At 44.8% G+C, this 20,115-nt stretch overlaps 2 protein-coding genes across 2 annotated transcripts; both read right to left on the reverse strand.

The window, feature by feature from the left end:
• Positions 1–11,772: 11,772 nt before the first annotated feature.
• Positions 11,773–12,288, reverse strand: ATNIH1004_003818 (uncharacterized protein; the record flags this gene model as incomplete). The annotated part of the gene is made up of 1 exon (XM_033568491.1): positions 11,773–12,288. One exon carries the CDS (start codon positions 12,286–12,288, stop codon positions 11,773–11,775), a length of 516 nt encoding a protein of 171 aa, XP_033427297.1.
• A 557-nt stretch (positions 12,289–12,845) lies between these two features.
• Positions 12,846–19,236, reverse strand: ATNIH1004_003819 (uncharacterized protein; the record flags this gene model as incomplete). Its single annotated transcript, XM_033568492.1, has 9 exons — positions 12,846–13,288; positions 16,285–16,456; positions 16,518–16,802; positions 16,887–17,236; positions 17,521–17,696; positions 17,759–18,267; positions 18,346–18,765; positions 18,817–18,924; positions 18,997–19,236. 9 exons carry the CDS (start codon positions 19,234–19,236, stop codon positions 12,846–12,848), a joined length of 2,703 nt encoding a protein of 900 aa, XP_033427298.1.
• Positions 19,237–20,115: the final 879 nt, after the last annotated feature.

The raw sequence follows: 20,115 nt of genomic DNA on the forward strand, positions 1-20,115 counted from the left end.
AAATAATACTGGACGCAATCAGAATGCTATGTTATCTTGCTTAGAAATAGGCCTGGAGCTTAATATCGACTTTATTATCATCCAGGAACCATGGATAGCGCCTGATAATAGCTTTACTATATCCCACCCAGCATACACCCCAATCCTCCCTGAGCAAACCAAGGTTAGACCTAGAGTAGCAATCTACCATAGAAAGCTATCTAGGTTTAATTATTGCCAAAGAAACGATATTAGCACTGATAGTGATTTGCTGGTAATAGATATCTTAGGTGCAGAAATCCAAGATCTGCAGCTAATAAATATATATAACGAGCAATCACTAGAGGAAGGCGCCGAGTGGACAATAGAAAGAGCCCTAGCTAGGGTTACCCCCTCCACACATGCAGTAATAGGGGGACTTTAATGCACACCATAGCTGGTGGAACTCAAAGACATTATCACCTACCAGGGCTGATACTTTGATTAAATGGCTTGAAGAACATCAATGTGAACTGCTAAATAAACCTGACCTGCAAACATGCCATAGAAAAGGAATGAGAAATGTCTCTGTTATTGACTTAACCTTTATTACCAAAGGTCTAAATCAATATAGAGTAAATTGGGAAATTGACCAAGAACTCGCCTCGGGATCAGACCACGAAATTTTGCTTTATTCTGTTGAAGTAAAAACACAAGAAATTGAAAACCCCTGGTCAGTTTACCATATAACCTAAAAATGGCAAATTGGGCATTATTCAGCAAGAAAATCCTCGAGCTAGATACAAGCCAAGAATTCAGACAGGGGAGCTTTAATACCGATATAGAGCTAGAAACCGCAGCTCTAAATCTGCAAGAAATAATTCAAATAGCTGCAGATGCTAGTATCCCAAGAAGAAAACCATCTGCCCAGTCAAAAGCATGGTGGTCAAAGGAACTTAAAATACTAAGGAAACAGCTTGGAAAAGCTAGAAAACTTTGGAAAAATAACCCATGTCCAGAGCTCTACGAAAATCTTCTAGAGATTAAAAATCAATATTTCCGGGAGATTAAGCAAGCTAAATCCGCATGCTGGAACAAATTCCTAGAAGAAGCTCGGAACAGGGAGATTTTCAAAGCTTTTAGCTATACTAAAAAGAGATCTGTTCAAAAACTGCCTATCTTGACCTATTCTATAGAGAATCAAGAGAAGCAAGCAATCTCCTTTCAAGATAAATGTCATGCATTTCTTTCCACCCTGTTTCAAAACCCCGGAGGCTAAGCCCATTGAGTGGCCAACCAACCAGGCAGAGTCAACCAACTGGCCAGAAACCAGGGAAAACGAGGTGTACACTGCTATCTTTAGTAGCTCTACAAAAAAGGCTCCTGGACCTGATGACATCTCATTCTTAATTATTCAAAAGGCTTACCAAAATATTGCTCCGAGATTCCACGAGCTTTATAAAGCCCTAATTAGAAATGGTTATCATCCCAAATGTTGGAAAACTGCCAAAGGGGTTATTCTTAAAAATCCGCGTCTGCTAAAAGGGACTACTCCAAGCCCAAGGCCTACAGAGTTATTTCCCTGCTTAACTGCCTAGGCAAGGTAGTAGAGAAGATTATTGCAACTAGGCTATCTTATCTAGCTGAACTCCCGCAATCAATCCTTTACCATGACCAAATGGGGGAAGAAAAAGAAATCAGCAATTGACATAGCACTATCCCTAGTCCATGACATAGAGGTGGCAAAACATAATAAAATGGTTACTACAGCTCTTTTTATAGATGTAAAAGGAGCTTTTGACCATGTATCTACCAACCAGCTACTTAGAATATGTCTAAAACTAGGTCTTCCACATAACCTGATCCGGTGGATCAAATCCTTTATGTCGGACAGGAAAGTGTTCCTAGCTTTTGACGGTGAAACCAGCAACGAGACCCCAGTGCAAGTAGGGATCCCCCAGGGATCACCTATATCACCTATCTTGTTCCTATATATATTAGAGAGCTCTTTCAGCTTGAAATGTATGAGGAACTAGATAGTGATACAAGGAAAGCCTTTGGAAATACCCGAAAGCCTAGCTATATGGATGATATATGCCTTACTATTAGCTCTAATAGCCTAGAGAATAACTGCAGGCAAATAGAGCTGGTAGCCAATGCCATGTTTAAAAAAGGAGCCAAAGACCATATCCAGTTTGACCAGGATAAAATAGAGCTTATTCACTTTAGCTCTAAACAACCAGACCAAGAAAACCAAGACATCCAGGTTAAACTAGATAATAATATCATAGTTAAACCAAGCCCTATGGTAAAATGGCTAGGAATCTACATAGATTCTAAACTCCTTTTCAAAGAACACGTGCAAATACGAGTTGCAGCTGCAACTAGGGCATTTCACCAAATAGCGAGGCTCTCAAATACAGAAAAGGGGCTAAGCTTCCAAGCTATAAGACAACTCTATATAGCATGCATTTCGTCTATTGCAGACTATGGAGTCCCTTTATGGTGGAAAGGCCAACAGTTACCTAGTAGACCACTACCAGAAACTGCAAAATACAGCCCTAAGGAAAATTCTAGGGACTTTTAAAACATCGCCTATACAGGCCATGGAAATAGAAGCATCCCTGCCCCCACCATTAGTTAGATTTAATAAAATCTGCAGAAACTATGTACTCAGGACTGCTTATTTTATAAAATCCCATGCAATCCAAAGCAGACTTCCAACCACGTTTACGCTAAACCCGGGGAATTTGCCATTGACCAATCAAGGTTTTAGACTGGAATGAGAAACCTAGACGGCTAGATCTAGAAGACCCTGAATACCATCCTAGAGAGACACAAAGAAAACACCCTAGCCAGTTAATTCGACTGCTAGCACTTTTCTCTTTTAAAACATGGAAAGGCACCTTCCAGACACTAGATCACACCCTACCCCCTGGTCCCAGCCATTAAACCAAATAATAGATATATCTATATCTAGCAAACCAAAAGAGCAAGCAGCCCAGGAACACAAGGCGCTAATATCTCAATGGCTTGCTGGTAGAGACAACCACAAGATTATCTTTTATTCAGATGGATCCCAGCTGCAAAGCGGTCAAAATGGAGCAGGAATCTTCCTCCAAGAAAAAATAATCCTCAAAATCAAAAGGCTTGGGCATGGAATCTAGGTCACGAATACGAGGTCCACGACGCGGAGCTATTTGCTATTCAAAAAGCATTAAAACAAGCATTTAAGACTATTCAAATTCCAACCTTAGATATCTACATCTTTTCAGACAGCCAAGCAGCCTTAAAAAGGCTTCAATCAGCGGACACCAACTACGAGCCACACCAAAGAATCTCTAAATGGGCAACTAGGATTAAGGATAAGAATATCAATATTCATATTCACTGGGTTCCGGGCCATCAAGGAATTTTTGAAATGCTAAAGCTGACGAAGCAGCTAAGTATGGGGCAGAATGGACAAGTAAATACCATAAGTGCCCTATCTCAGTTAGCCATCTTAAACGAGAGCTTAAAGCGAAAATGCCTTGAGGATTGGGATAAAGCATGGGAAAATACTAAGAAAAGTGATCAATACAGGGGCTTTAATTCCATAGCTTCATGGAAGCCAAACCCCTAAGGCTTCCCAAGCAGACCTGGTCAACCATCATCCAATTAAAGCTAGGGCACGGCTACTTCAGATCATATTTAGTTAGAACACCTAACTATAATAGTGATATATGCACGTCATGCCACAGCAATAAACCTCAAACTCCATACCACCTACTCCTCCAGTGCCCGGCAACCAGGGACATCAGAAAAGGGTCTATAGAGACCCTAGACAAAAAAGACCGAAATTTGCCTTATCTTTTTCACGAAGAAAGCAGGGCAAGAACAACTGATCAAATTCCTAAAGGAAAGCGGGATCGCCACTAGAAAGTGGCTCTTGGATCCATAGGGAAAACAAAAAGAAAAAGCAAAAATAAAAATAAAAACAGTGGAAATTAGCATGTTTCAACTCCTTATTTAAGGTCCCCCCACCCCTAGAATGTCATATTGCTTAGTTATGTTTGATTTTACCCACTATGTACGTATCTGTTTGTTAGTTTAAATCCTACCACCCAGGGGTGGTAGGTAGAGCATGCATAGTCTCTGACTGAAAAATGCTCTATAATATGGAAGAATAATAATAATAATAATAACTGACAGCCCGGGGAATCCCGCCGACATAATAAACCATCAGGTTGTACGGGTATTCCAACCAACGCCTGGTCCAACTGATGGGGAAAATTAACCTGATCGGGGAATGCGCAATATCCTCCCATTGCATTACCTTCTCGCTAATCTGGACAGCATCGGCGTGTGGGATTTGATGGGCGCGATTTTTTAAATGGCGGAGAACCTCGGGGGGCCACACACCATGCTGGCATTGCTTGCAAATAATAACAGGTAACATATCAAGCTTCTCGAATATCTGGTGCTCCATGGCCGAAATTAAATTGTTTATTTAAACGCGATCGTATAACTGCAGTTGGGTGTGTTTACCTCTTTCCTAAATAATCCTGCAACCTGGCAAGTTTGGTGGTTATGTAATAACGGCTCGGTCGGCTGTGATACCCCAACAAAATAATTAAGTCGAATAATAAACATCGACCACCACCACAGTATTATATAACGGAATTTCAAGCTCCCATTTTGCCAAGTTACTTTTATAGGTGTCCTGCATCTACTATAAAAATTTAAGCTATGGTGGATTATGGGTTGTCGAGCTACCCTACGTTTATAATTTGGAACGACTATATGTTAACGAGAATTCTGCTAGCCAATCAGCGCACGATCCTCGCCCCACTGTTATCCGACCCTAACCAGACTCTACCAACATCCGCCCCAGGCCTGTGGAATAGGAAATCAGGATGTTGTTGTAAAAATATATATTTTATACAAACAGAAGTTAGTACACTCACTGAATGAACTTTATAAGATTTCGTAGGTTGACGTAATCAGGCTATTATAGATAAAAATTATTACTAAAGAATACAGAAGAGCCTATTATACTTATATTTTACTTTAAATTAGTATATTTACTTAAAAATTCAGGAGAAACCAGGTTTCTATTTCAAATTGCTTGAATTTGGTGATTTTTTTCCATTGCGGTTATCTTGTGGTTATCCATGATAACCGCAAGATAACCGCGTTAAAACCGCATTAAAACCGCACTACCATCGCTAGTCACCCAATTAACATAGAGTATAGTTTTGTACAGGTCGAACTCGCGGTTGCGACCTGTTTATCTCCTAAATAATAGGGGGAATTCCTGTATGTCCCTCTCCCTTTCTCTTCTCCTGATGTCTCTTTATTATTTCTAGTTTCTAATCTTTAGGAACTTACGACAATGTCTCAGTCCCAAGTATCCTTTTATTCTGATTCCTTTATCAATCCCGATCTTCTTCAATCAGATGACCTTCCTGATTTACCAAGCAGTCAACCAACTGTGACTTCTATTCCTTTTACTCCCCTCCGCGATTTTCTTATGCGCCGAAGTCACTTGAACGTGTCGGATCTACACTTCGAAAGTTCTGGATTCTCTATGCTACTAAACCTGAGATGGATGACTCCCGGAAACAATTCGTGGAATGGTGGTTAACAACTACGTTTGGATTGAACTCTCAATGCCGAGATAGCTTACATTGGGATGGGAAAAAACATCAGTGCTTTGGGAGCATTTTGAACAGGTTGCACACGAGAAGACTGGCGAGCCCAAGGTTATGTGTAAGCGGTGTTTTGCAACCCTTACTCATCCAGGTTATAAGCGTACGGGAACCTCTGCACTTAAAGCACATCTGAACGGTGGTACATGTCGCTTAGAAAAAAAAGAGGCAAGGGATTGACCAGTTAATACGTGAATCAGTACGTTTTGAATATTGTTTTAAAGATATAGAGAGAGACTACTAATATTAGTATTATCTAGCCGCGTGCACTAACAAAGGTCTTTACCAATGATCTTTTCCAGCGAAGAATTCTTAACTTTATTACCACCGCCCGTCTCCCATTTCGTATTGTTGAACACCCAGAGTTTAAAGGCCTTCTTGAAGCTGCCCAACTCTCTGAATCAAGGCTTGATATTCCTTCTGCGCGGACTATCCGACGACTTTTAGACAACACTGTCCAGGAAAGGCAACAAAATGTGCTTAGCAAACTTCCAAAAGGAAGCTATCTCTCAGTTGCACTTGACTGCTGGACATCTCCCTTTTCCCAGGCATTTATGGCAATTACTGGATATTTTCTTGATCAAGAATGGAATTACTGCGAGGTCCTTCTTGGTTTTGAGCATCTCCAAGGATCGCATACCGGTGCTCACTTAAGTCAGACTGTGATTCGAATACTCATGGAACATAATATTGATAATCGTGTATTATCAATTACCACAGATAATGCGTCAAATAACAACACCATGATGGTAGGTGTCCAAGAGATGATTCAATCGCAAGCTCTAAGTGGGACTTCTGTCTTCCGAATTCCATGTATTGCGCATGTTATCCAGCTTAGCCTAAAGGATCTACTTGGAAAGATAAAAGCAAATCCAACAAATAAGGAAGCAGAGACTGAGTGGTCTGATTCGCGTACACAGTCACTACAAACTAGCTCTCGGCAGCCTACAAGGAATATTATGGGAACCTTAAAAAAAGGTAAGTATATCTTCGCGCTCTCTTTATACTTATACTAATATATATTATCCTTAGATTCGAGAGCTCGCTGTCTTTATCAATGCTAGTCCACAGCGCAGGGAAGCTTTTCTTACCCTTCAAACTACTGAGCCTAAGCTTGTTCCGATCCAAGATGTTCGCACACGCTGGAATTCTACCTTTCTGATGCTTAATCGTGCCAGGAAATTACAATCAGTCTTTGATCGGTATTGTATAACATATCAACATATTCAATTTAAGCTAGATGAAGAGGAATGGCGCCAAGTTGAATATTTGCTTCTGATCACTAAGCCTTTCTTTGATTTTACTAGTGTATTATCAAAGACCAGAGATGTTACAGTTCACCATGTCTTCAGTATCTATAATCGGCTATTTAATCATCTTGATGACGTTGAGAAGAAACTGAAACGTAAAGCTGTCCCATGGAAAAGGAGAATGCTTCAGGCACTTCAGTCAGCAAAAAAAAGCTCTCAAAATACTACACTGAAACAGACAATGAGTCATATGGCACAGTCTATGCGATTGCAACAATTCTCTGTCCATCAAAGAAGCTTCGATACTTTGATAATGCGGATTGGAGAGGAAAAATGAGAAAGGAGAGGAAGTCGATTTCATGAAGCATTACCGGGAGGTTTTACAGAAGGAGTTTAAGCGATATCAGCAGCAGGTTATCCAGGAAACAGAACCGGTTGATAACCAAGCAATCTTTGATCCTGCTGAAAATGAGCTTGAGCTATTATGTGAATCACAGACAGCTCTACAAGCTGAAGTGGATCAACCGGAGGATGAAATAACACGGTATTTGGCAAAAGGTACATATTCTCTATTTCTATACTATTCTGAAGTTAATTAATTTTATAGGGCTCACAAAAGGTAATCCTCGGGTCTTCTGGAAGGAGCATGAGCACGAGTATCCAGTCCTTGCAAAGATTGCACGAGATATCCTCTCAGTTCCTGCAAGTGGCGCTGGTGTTGAGCGGCTTTTTAATTGTGCTCGTGATGTCTGTCACTATCGTCGGGGACAGTTAAAGCCAGGCACAATTAAAGATCTAATGCTCCATCTCTTCTCATCTAAGTTTGATCTTGAACAAAGCGAGCTAGAGATGATTAAAGAGTATCTCTCTGTCGGAGAGGCTGCTATGCTTGATCAGACAAGACAGCCTGTTCCATCGCTTAATGAACTCGAACCAATTAGTGATAATGAAGAAGAGGGTTGCGAAGCAGAGGATTTATCTGAGGATGATACAGATGAATCTGATAACGAGGCAGAAGAAGGGTTATCTACCACGCAGCCTGTAGCTCAAACTAAGCAGGTACAACGGAAGCGGTGCCGAAGTAACACCTCTGAGGCTATAGATGATGCTGATAATGGTCTCCCACTTCCCGATATGCCAATTGAGAAGACGCAGGCGCGGTCAGGGAGGGTTCGGAAGAGGCCTAAGCTACCTGAGGGATTTGAGATTGATAAGCTGTAATATTAGAGACTTAGAAGAGAAATCGAATTTGGTCTAAAAGTGTATTCTAAAGGTTTCAAATTAAGAGATATAGGTAATCTATTACATACTAGATACTCCAAAAATACTGCGAAAAGTGCACAATTTATGCATTCACTGGAAAGTCACGAGTTTCAGCATGTTTGTAATGTTTACATATCCATGGATAACCGCAAAAACCGCGGTTCTCAAAGTGAAAACCGCAACCGCCCACAGTGCGGTTTGCGGTTTTAAATCAGCCCCAAAACCGCAAATTTGCGGTTGCGGTTTTGGTTATCCGCGGTTGTCCATGGTTTTGCCGCAGTCTACCCCGTGTACAAGATCCTTTCAAATATCGAATTAAGTGTTTGGCCGCTCCGAATACCTTTCTGGTAGGGGCCTTGTTAAACTGCGCTAGCAAGCTCGCGATACGCGCAATATCTGGACGGGTTCTTAAGGCAAGCCAAGCCAAAAACTACCCGTAAGTCGATTATATTCCTCGTTTACAGTGGGATCGGGGTCGTCATCGATAACTAAACCCGGATCTGCAGGTAAAGAGACTGGATAGGCATCTGCGAGCCCTGCCGAAGCAACGAGATTATTAATATAAGAGGTCTGCATAAGCTTAATCTGACTATCAGATTAAGTAATCTCCATGCCGAGGAAATGCTTGAGGTGAGCTGTCTTTTTAATCGCGAATTTTCGCTGCATTGCGCTTAGAAGCCATTCTGCGTCTACTTTAAGCGCGGTAATAATAGCAAAATCATCTACATGAGCAGTCACATAGAGATTCTTGCGAGATTGGTGAATCCATAGGCCTGGGTCGTAGTCGCTTGTTTTAAAGTCCAAAGCTTCAAGATCACTGCGGAGACGGTCGTACCATATATGTGCGGAAGGCGCGAGACTGTACAGGGTGTTATTCAGCTTGCAAACCATGGTATCAGGATTACCCTTTTAGAAGCCGGTTGGTTGGTGTATATATATTGGTATATTAACTTTACTATTAAAAAACGCCTGCACCGCGTCCGCCTGAGCGATATACCATTTGCGATAAGCTGCAACCGCGAATAGGATATTAATTGTTTGGGGATAAACCACTGGCGAATATGTCTCCCCAAAATAAGGATCTTGCTTAACCAAGTTACCACGTATAACCCAACGTGCCTTGTATTTGAAGTGCCGTTATTAAGGTCTTAAACTAAAAACCCAACGCCAGGGATAGGCTTAAGCCTTAGGCATAGATTCTTATAATCAAGTCCCATGCCTTAATTTTTAGACGGAAGCTTAAGCTCGCAAGCTGCTAACATTATTCTTTATAGGTGATTTCATTGCTTCCTGCCAAGTATTGGAATCGGGGCCGATTTGCCTCAGCAGAAGAGGCGAAGTAGGGGTAAATCCTGCGAATAGAGCAAAGCCTTTAGCAGGTCGAACCCAGTCAGATTGTCCGTTATCCTCCGCGGGAGAATCCCCCATGAGATGCAGCGCTTCCTGCGCGAGATATTCAGGGTCTCGGAGGTATGGTAGAATTAATCGGTTTTTCTGTAGGCTGTTCCCTCTAAGCCTGTTCGTTGAATAAAACATGGCCAGTCCGAATAACCTTGTTTGTCTCTTTGACATAGACCTTATGATTGGTTGAAGAATCGCTGCTGATGTAGACGCCTGGAGCGCCGCGGCCAACAATCTTGTTAAAATCTTGATGTCCTGGGTCGTTATAATACCAAACACAACAACCAAAGGGACGAATGTGAGCAATCTGCGGATACTTGTTAAAAAATGCGGAATGCGGTATAACATACTGCGAGGGCTGAATATCTGGATTGGTAGATACCCCCTGGAACTGAGTAATCTGCGTACAGCGTAGTAGACGTAGGGACGTTGTTTGTGATATAGACTGCGTGTTGCATGGCGTCCTGCCAGAGCTAATATAGTAATCTAGAATCATGCAGAATCACACGCGTACACTTGATAATAATCCGGTTGGCGTGTTTACCTGATCTATTCTGCTATGGGGAATAGGGATTAGTTGGTTCTATCTTTGCACTATTTTTATTCGCCCATTTTGTTATTTCCTTAGTCACAAATTCGTTATCGCAATGCACGAACGCAGGTGGTTAAAAGCCTTTGTTTTTCATGTGGCTAAGCCATTGCTCGAGATGTTAATAGACGAGCTTTCTATCTTTAAGAAATATAATCCACCGATACCGCGTTGCGTCGTCTGTTATTAGCATATAATAGCAAGAACCCGTACGAGAAGCAGGGTCGTTAAGCTGCTTATAGCGTTCAGACAGAGTATTGCCTCCACCCGCAATATCAATAAAAATATGTTGAAGAGGTCTCGTGGCATGTTTTGCCAAGGTATAAGATAGGCTGCGTTTCTGATTCGCCGCATGGCAGATATCGCAAAATGGCCGAGATTGGGGATCGGAGACCTTAATCTGACTGCCAGGCGTACGAGATAATCACAAAATGTCGGGGTAATTTAGGTGTGCTAATCGTCGATGCCATTGGATCATAGTAGCCACCTGAGGTGATTTAGAGGCTATAGCCGCGAGGGCTAATTCCTCTGGAGATGTCTTGTATGCTATACTATTAATCCTATAACAGTTTGTTGTTAAAGGGACTGCAGTAATAGTCAAGCCATTTTCGTTGGTAAAAACAATATTGGTGTACGCGTCCTCTGGGATCGATGGTTTAAAACCTGTTTTTAGGAGCTGCGTGTAACTTAACAAATTCGCTGACAAACCAGGTACGTGCCGTACCTCTGGTATATCAAGGGTAACATTATTCAACGTTATTCGGGCCGTTCCCTCAGCAGGGGAGGCTTTTGTCCACCTAAGGATCCGCCAATATTAGGCATACCAGTCGGTAGAATTTCGTACGTTGAAAAGACGTCTTGTTGGGGGGTCATGTGGTACGAAGCGCATGTATCCACATACCATTCAGGTGGTTGCGTGCTTGATTCCGCAACATAATTCGCAGAGGCCGAGGGCTTCGGTGGTGGTGCATATGCAGGATCACCTTTTGTAGCCCTATACTGTTATTGTTAGAAACGCTGGGTTGCTTTATAGAGAATTGCCCGGGATTCTGATACCAGCATATCCTCGTGAGAGAATGTGTTTAATACTGCAAGACATTTTGCATTTTAGAAGAGGTAGAGTCCGATAACTCGTTATCCGGCTTTTTTTATCCATCAGATTGTTGGTTTAATCCAGAAGTCTTTAAACGGCGTATTAGATTGTTGCAATTTTAACTGTGTCAATCTTAACTAGATCGGTATTCTTAATCGGTTGATTTCCTGCCCCTGAGGCAAGGAATGGATCAAGCTTATTCGTTATAAAATTCGATTGCCAATTGCGTAGGCGAATATAGTGGATATTATGAAATATATTATCCACAGTCACATGGAGGCGTTTCGCGCGTGCCTGGAGTGTTAAAAGCTTGCTCTTGTACACCAAATAATCGCCATTATATAATTTAATATCAATGATTTCTCGCACTAGGTTATAGCACTCCTGGGCCTTCGTCTGACCTATTGCCTCATAGATTTGTATATATAATGCAGCTGCCTTCGAGATATCTATCTCACCTAGGCGATCCTGCACTTCTCGCGACATTGATTGGTAGATTCGGATAGCCAAAGCTTTATTCTTCATCTGCTAAATTGCTGAATTGAGCTCGTCACTGTCTGGTGGATTAAGCTCCTTGTTGATTAAAATCGACTCCGCGTTTATAATACGGGCGTCTTTAAGTAGATCCTCTTTCCAATCAGCGAAATTGGAAATCTTTAAAGATCGTAGTTTATATTGAAGCTTTCGACCAACATCCTTCCGCATGGTGCTGACTGCCTGTATTATACTCGCGCGGCCGGCGTCATCCTCGCGTGGTGACGGTAGATCTGTTGACGTGGGCTTCGGATTTGGAGTAGGCGTACTTGAAAGGGGCGATTGACTGCGTTGAATTAGCTCCATTATTTGCTGCATTTGAGTTTGCATTTGACTCTGCAGTTGCGTTTGGAAATCCCTGAACTGGTCCCTTGATACATATTCCATGCGATCCTCCTCCTCTGACTCAGTATCTTGTGGTGGTGGTCGTATTATCGCAGGAGAGGACGGGCCAGGTGTACAGTATGGAGATTCATCCCTAGCAGGCGCTTTTCCCTTCTTCGGGCCCATTTTAATTGAAAGTATTATCAATTCCTCGAGAGGCAATTGAATAGACAAAACAGGTGGTTTAAAACCACGTAATATCAGCTCTAAAAGGAAGATATAGAGGGTCTCATAACCTGTTCGCGAGGCACAATTCTCTGAATTCAAGGGGCTCAGGCGAGCTGACTATCTAGATGGGTGACTAAGTGAGGCCACGTGACCATACCGAATATGGTAGGTCCCTAACAATCCTACACCCTCCTTCCCAGCAACACCTCTACAGATAGCTCCTCAATTTAGGTTTAGGACCGTGACAGTCTGGGACTTGTCGCAGGCTATGCGATACGCGGTCGCTGGGGCAGTGGGTGTTGTGGAACTCAGGGGAAATGGGGCGTAGGGAGCTATTCTATCAGCTACAGGCCAACTAGCCTAATTAGGAAGTAGATGTCATTCAGTGGAAACACCAGGAATCGCAGTATCTCAACCAACTGAGTCTCTTGCATTCCTATCTAGGTGCTCAACTATCTAAAGGATTCAGGGGTTGAATCGATCGTCAGATACTCCGCACCGCCAAGTCGGGCGGATTATAGTGTTTCCGTAACAGTGGGCAGCCCTAAGATCTCCGCTGCGTCTGCGACCGCTACCAGCCAGTGATGGCCAGTAGTGTAAATACCGTCGATCGGCAAGGGGTAGGACCGCACAGCGTCAATGATCCGCGCAGTGAGGCCCGCATCGGGTGTGATATTGGTGGCAATGAATCGCTCGCGGAGGTGGCTCAGTTCGTGACTGTCGGGGAACCAGTCGCCCATACTGATGACCACCAGGCTAACCCCCAATGCTGCACCACATTCCCACCGTCGTCGTGTCTGGTGGACATTGATGGACTCCACTACCACTGCGACGCGTTTGCGCGTGATCGGGGTTGGCGACAACCAAGGGAGCGATATCCTGCATGCGAGATCGCGCCCGACGGTCTCAAAGACGGTGAGCAAAACATTGCTCCAAGATTCCACGAGCTTTATAAAGCCTTAATTAAAAATGGTTATCATCCCAGATGCTGGAAAACTGCCAAAGGGGTTATCCTTAAAAAATCGGCGTCCGCTAAAAGGGATTACTCCAAGCCAAAGGCCTACAGAGTTATTTCCCTGCTTAACTGCCTAGGCAAAGTGGTAGAAAAGATTATTGCAACTAGATTATCCTATCTAGCCGAACTCCCGCAATCAATTCTTTACCATGACCAAATGGGGGGAAGAAAAAGAACATCTGCAATCGATACAGCGCTATCCCTGGTTCATGACATAGAGCTGGCAAAACATGACAAAAAAGTTACCACAGCCCTTTTTATTAATGTAAAAGGGGCGTTTGACCATGTCTCACTTAATAGTTACTTCGAGTTTGCCTCAAACTAGGCCTTCCACATAGCCTGATTAGGTGGATTGAGTCATTTATGTCAGATAGGAAGGTATTTCTTGCATTTATGGGGAAACCAGCAAGGAGACGCCAGTCCAGGTAGGGATCCCCCAAGGATCACCTATATCACCTATTCTGTTCCTTATATATATTAAAGAGCTTTTTCAGCTTGACATGTATGAGGAACTAGATAGTGACATAAGGAAGCATTTAAAAATATTAAACCTAGCTATATGATGATATATGCTAATATAGCTCTAAAAGCCTAGAAATAACTGCAGGCAAATCGAGCTGGTAGCCAACGCAATATTTCAAAAAGGAGCCAAAGACCATATCAATTCGACAGGATAAAATAGAGCTTATTCATTTTAGCTCTAAACAACCGGATCAAGAAAAGGAAGACACCCAAGTTAGACTAGATAACAATATCAAAGTTAAACCAAGCCCAATGGTAAAATGGCTAGGAATCTACTTAGATTCTAAACTCCTTTTAAGGAACATGTCCAATTTAGAGTTGTATCTGCAACCCGAACATTTCACCAAATAGCGAGGCTTTCAAATACAGAAAGGGGGCTAAGTTTTCAAGCCATGAGACAACTTTATATTGCTTGTGTTTCCTCCATTGCAGATTACGGAGTCCCTTTATGGTGGAAAGGCCAACAGTATTTGGTAGACCACTACCAAAAACTGCAAAACACAGCTCTGAGAAAGATTCTAGGGACTTTTAAAACATCGCCTGTACAGGCTATGGAAATAGAAGCATCCCTACCCCCTCCATTGGTTAGATTTAATAAAATCTGCAGAAACTATGTACTTAGAACTGCTTATTTTATAAAATCCCATGCAATTTAAAGCAGACTCCCTACCACATTCATGCTAAACCCGGGGAATTCTCTATTGACCAATCAAGGTTTTGGATTGGAACGAGAAACCTAGATTACTAGATGCAGAAGACCCTGAATACTACCCTAGAGAGAGAAAGAGAAAATACCCTAGTTAGTTAATCCGACTACTAGCACTATTCTCCTTTAAGACGTGGAAAGGCACCTTTCAGACGCTAGATCAAACCCTACCGCCCTGGTCCCAAGTGTTAAACCAAGTAGTAGATATATCTATATCTAGCAAACCAAAAGAGCAAGCAGCCCAGGAACACAAGACGCTAATATCTCAATGGCTTGCTAATAGGGATAACCACAAAATTATTTTCTATTCAGATGGATCCCAGCTGCAGAGTGGTCAAAACGGAGCAGGAATTTTCCTCCTAGAGAATAATCCTCAAAATCAAAAAAAGGCTTGGGCGTGGAATCTAGGTCATGAATACGAGGTCTACGATGCGGAGTTATTTGCTATTCAAAAAGCATTAAAACAAGCATTTAAGGCTATTCAAATTCCAACTTTAGATATCTACATCTTTTCAGACAGCCAAGCAGCCCTAAAAAGGCTTCAATCAGCAGACACCAGCTATGAACTATACCAAAGAATCTTTAAATGGGCAACTAGAATTAAGGATAAGAATATTAATATTTATATCCAATGGGTTCCAGGCCATCAGGGAATTTTTGGTAATGCCAAAGCTGACGAAGCAGCGAAATATGGCGCAGAATGGACAAGTAAATATTATAAATATCCAATTTCAGTTAGCCATCTCAAACGAGAGCTCAAAGCGAAATGCCTTGAGGATTGGGATACAGCATGGGAAAATGCTAGGAAAAGTGATCAATATAGGGGCTTTAATTCTATAGCTTCATGGAAACCAAGCCCCCTAAAGCTTCCCAAGCAGACCTGGTCAACCATTATCCAGCTAAAGCTAGGGCATGGGTATTTTAGATCCTATCTAGTTCGAACACCTAACTACGATAGCGATATATGCACATCGTGCTGCAGCGACAAGCACCAAACTCCGCACCACCTACTTTTTTTCAGTGCCAGGCATTTAGGGATATTAGAAAAGGGTCTATAGAGACCCTAGACAAAAAAGACCGAAATCTGCCTTATCTGTTTACAAAGAAAGCAGGGCAAGAGCAACTGGTTAAATTCTTAAAGGAAACCGGGATCGCCACTAGAAAGTGGCTCCTGGATCCTTAAAACAAAAATGTCAAAAACAATAGAAAAAAAGGAAAACAGAGCAAAAATAAAAAGAGTTAGAATTTCACATGGTTTAACCCCTTTTATAAGGTCCCCCCACTCCTAGAATGTCATACTGCTTATTCATATTTGATTTTACCCACTATGTACGTATCTGTTTGTTAGTTCAAATCCTACCACCCAGGGTGGTAGGTAGAGCATGCATAGTCTCTGACTGAAAAATGCTCTATAATATGGAAGAATAATAATAATAATAATAATAATAATAATAATCTTGCGCCTGGTGTTAAATATGGGGCGCTGCATGGCGCTGGTCTTGCACATGTTGGCGCTGGCGTTCAGCGATACTAACCGTGGGCATGGGATTGGGGGCGATATTTTACATGCTCTGCGGTATAACATGCGATATTACTTGAGTTTTAAACAATTCTGTACTGTCATGGGATTGGGACCGGCGTGTGGGATTTGGCGCGATATTCTACGTGCTCTGCGGTATAATATGCGATAATGGAAATAATTGGCCACTACCATGGGAATGGGGACTGCCCGTAGCACTTATCTCGCGTGGTGGGCTTGTTGTGCTGGCGAGATCGTCCATGCGGGTGTCCGGGGAATATCTGTCCGGGGACATGCAAACCGACTCCTGCGCGAGCCAATCAGCGTCACAGCCATCACATAGTGCCTCCGTGGAATCAATATCCTGACAGTATCGGCGTGTATAGCCATTTACTGTTTCGTTTATATACGCGTCTAATACAAACCGTCGACATCCCACCCCGGGCGCCACCCCCGAGATACTCGTCCACTAACTCGCGATCCGCCACGGCCTCTGGCGTCTCCGGCATGGGCTCGTCCCAGCCCTCGGGCTGGATAATAATCGCCTCGCTGCGCTGGCCATCCCATCCGGCTCGCCCACTTTCCTGCCCGTACTCCAACAACGACCGCGGTGTTCCAATGTGGATAATACTGCGAATATTGGGGATATCCACACCCATGCCCAATGCACTGGTGGCAGTAATTACTCGCGCCTCGCCCCGGGTAAAGCGCTGTAATATAGATGGCTTGTTAACCTGCTTGCTATAGTACACCTCGCACGCTAACTCGCGTGCAATCTCCACTACCTAACGGACCACATGGCCGTATACCACCACCTTGCCATCCTTGGCGCGCTGGATTCGCTCGCGGATAAACGCGAGCACCGGCTCGCTGGTAAACCACTGCATGGAACACCGACCTAGCTCAGGCCGCCACACGCGATACGCCACGTTGGGACGGCTTGTCCGGTCCCGAAATATATAGACTTGCTCGCGGGAATACTCCATGCGCCGGAATAACTTCGCCTTTAACTGCGGCAGCAACGTGGCAGTTAATAACACTATCTGGGTTCGCGCGTGGTTTAACCGCCCCAGCTGTCGCAACTCGGGTCGGAAATCCGTTTGGTCGTTTAATATCACATGGCATTTGTCGATCACGATCCGGTCTAACCGGCGTGTTTACTGCAACCGGTTAATAAACGTTTGAAAATCCTCCTGCACCGCGGATTCCGGTGTGACCAGTACAATTGTCGCTTCGTCCGGTGGCCGTCGACTATCCCATTTAATACAGGATATACCCAACTCGCGACAGCGCCGCACCATATCGTTCCGCAATGATATTAATGGCACGACCACAATGGTAGTACCACTGGGCTTGGTAAATGCAGGTAACATAAACAACATGCTTTTTCCCCTCCGGTGCGTATAATGGCGATAACCGGGCTCTTACCGTCTTGAATGGCGCGCAACGCCGGTGCTTGGACGCCCCGGAACTGGATATCCTCCTGCCTGGTTATATGCTGCAATGTGGTGCGCATATCTGCAATATTTAACCGGTGACGTCGGACGACTCGGCCCTCCTCGGCTTCGTCCTCCCATGGTAATCTCTTGCGCTTCCCCAACGGGCTGGGCTCCGCGGCGGATGCAAACCCCAAAACCGGTGCCAATCAGTGCTGGAGAGCCGAAACATTGCGCGGCGATGCGCCGTGGTCCCGGGCTGCTTTATAATACCACGGCCGTATACTCCACCCGCCAATTGGGATGAATGCGCCGCCTGCAAGTCTATAATATAGCTTAACCACTGCTCCTCGTCCATACCCTCCTCGGTGTCGGCGTTTAACACAGCCTGTGCCAAGTCTCTCTCCTCCTGCATGTTACTGGCAAACGCGGCGGTGGCTCGCAAAAATCGGCGGCTAATCCCAATGGTGATATCCCGATACCACTGGATATTAATAGCCTGCTTTAAGCGGGTCTTGGTTTCGCGCTTTAACACCTCCCGGAACCGCTCGGACGTCCATTTGCGCCGGGTTCCAGGGTCGGGGCCCCATAAAAACGCATCCTCGCGGATCTGCGCTGCGTGCGTGCCCTGCGCCGTGGTACCCTGCGCTGTGGTGGTGCTTTGCGCTGTGGTGGTGCTTTGCGCTGTGGTGGTGCTTTGCACTGTGGTGGTGCTTTTGCGCTGTGGTGGTGCCCTGTACTAAGCGTATTCCCTGCGTGCCCTGCGTTGCGTGCATGCCCTGCGCTGTGGTGCTTTGCGCTGTGGTGGTGCTTTTACGCTGTGGTGGTGCCCTGTACTGAGCGTATTCCCTGCGTGCCCTGCGTTGTGTTCGTGCCCCTGTGCTGTGGTAGTGCCCTGCACTGCGTGCGTTCCCCTGCGTTGCGTGCATGCCCTGCGCCGTGGTGCCCTGCGCTGTGGTGGTGCCCTGCGCTGTGGTGGTGGTGCCTGTACTAAGCGTATTCCCTGCGTGCCCTGCGTTGCGTTCGTGCCCTGCGCTGTGGTGGTGCCCTGCACTGCGTGCGTTCCCTGCGTTGCGTGCATGCCCTGCGCCGTGGTGCCCTGCGCTGTGGTGGTGCCCTGCGCTGTGGTGGTGCCCTGCGCTGTGGTGGTGTCCTGCACTGCATGCACTCCCTGCGTTGCGTGCATGCCCTGCGCCGTGGTGCCCTGCGTCTCCTTCGCATGCCATGCGCTTAGTTGCTGCACAAATAGCAATACTAACTATAAATACCACACAATTAATTCACCTACCTCCCGTGGCACAAATCGATGAATAATCTTTATATTGTTACTCGCGTAAAACCCCTTGTGGTACGCCGTCACCAACGCCACCATCCTGTCCTCGATATAGATATTGCGCTGTCGATTCGCCACGGTATTTATATGTTAAATACTTAATAACTCGGGCACGCGTGCTGGCTGGCCGGATACCACGTGAACAAGCACTGCTAATTTCTCCTTAAATCGCGCCACGCGCTCCAGATACTGCGCCACCTTCGGCATGTGCAGCCGTCGGGCTTGGCGCCGGATAGTAAACTCTTTCTGCATGGCCGGCTCGGCCCGCAACCGGCCGATTATCCACATGGGCCCTACCGGCCATTGCGTGCGCTGGTCCCGCAAAAATTCTATCCTGCCATAGCCTGCGTGGGGTCGTCGTAGATCGCGTGCCATGGAATACTGGGAATGTTTTCTCGCGATGTCACGCACAGTATGTCGCACAATATCTGGCGCGTGGCCCCGACCAATCCATAGACAAATCCGCGGAAATCGCCCATGGTAAATGTGATATGCTTGTATCCGAGCTCGTCGCTATGGTTCCATGTAATGTGCCCGGGTGCTGTGGTGTTATAATAGATCTTTAACCTGTACGTGCGCCAATCCTGCAATATTTGTATCAGGCTGTGGGTGCCACGCATTATAAACCGCTGTACTATCCACTCCACGTGCTCCTGGAATGTTTTCCTGTGATTCTGCCGGCGGATATTCACTATCGGTTGGGGATTACTGCTGGTAATGGGCGATATGGGTGGCGACGATGGGATGCCTTGCTCTAGTTAACTGTAATATCCCTCGTCTGAATAAATATCCTCCAGCTTGTTGTCGGCGCTAGCAAGCACCCACTGCGCGCAGTTACTCTTCTTCTGCCACACCGCGATAATCTCCTCGGGATTCAGATCCAACCAAAGCGCTTTCTGGACAATTATAAAGCACGCCACCTTGATCACACGCGATAAGATCGGGGATAACTCTCCGGGCCCTGCCATCGGTCCTGGCCCTATCCTAACACGGCCATGGCATATACAAGCACGCTCTTGTACTTATAGCTATACTGCTTTTAGTTTAGCAACTTGATGTAGAACTCTAAACATGCGCCTTTAATCGGGGTTATGCACCATGCTGTATCCTCGTCCTGCGGCTCGCTGTGAATATCCCGGTGGGTAGTGGCGAGGTGCCATAACTGCCGCTATTTCTTGCGCTGCCGTGCTGTTATCCCGTACGGGGACTCGTCCATTCGTGTGGCGCCTGGGTGCGCGCGATAAATGCTAATAT

The sequence above is a fragment of the Aspergillus tanneri genome, assembly GCF_003426965.1.
Source record: "Aspergillus tanneri strain NIH1004 chromosome Unknown AapTan_3_pilon_pilon_pilon, whole genome shotgun sequence".
Lineage (NCBI taxonomy): Eukaryota > Fungi > Ascomycota > Eurotiomycetes > Eurotiales > Aspergillaceae > Aspergillus > Aspergillus tanneri.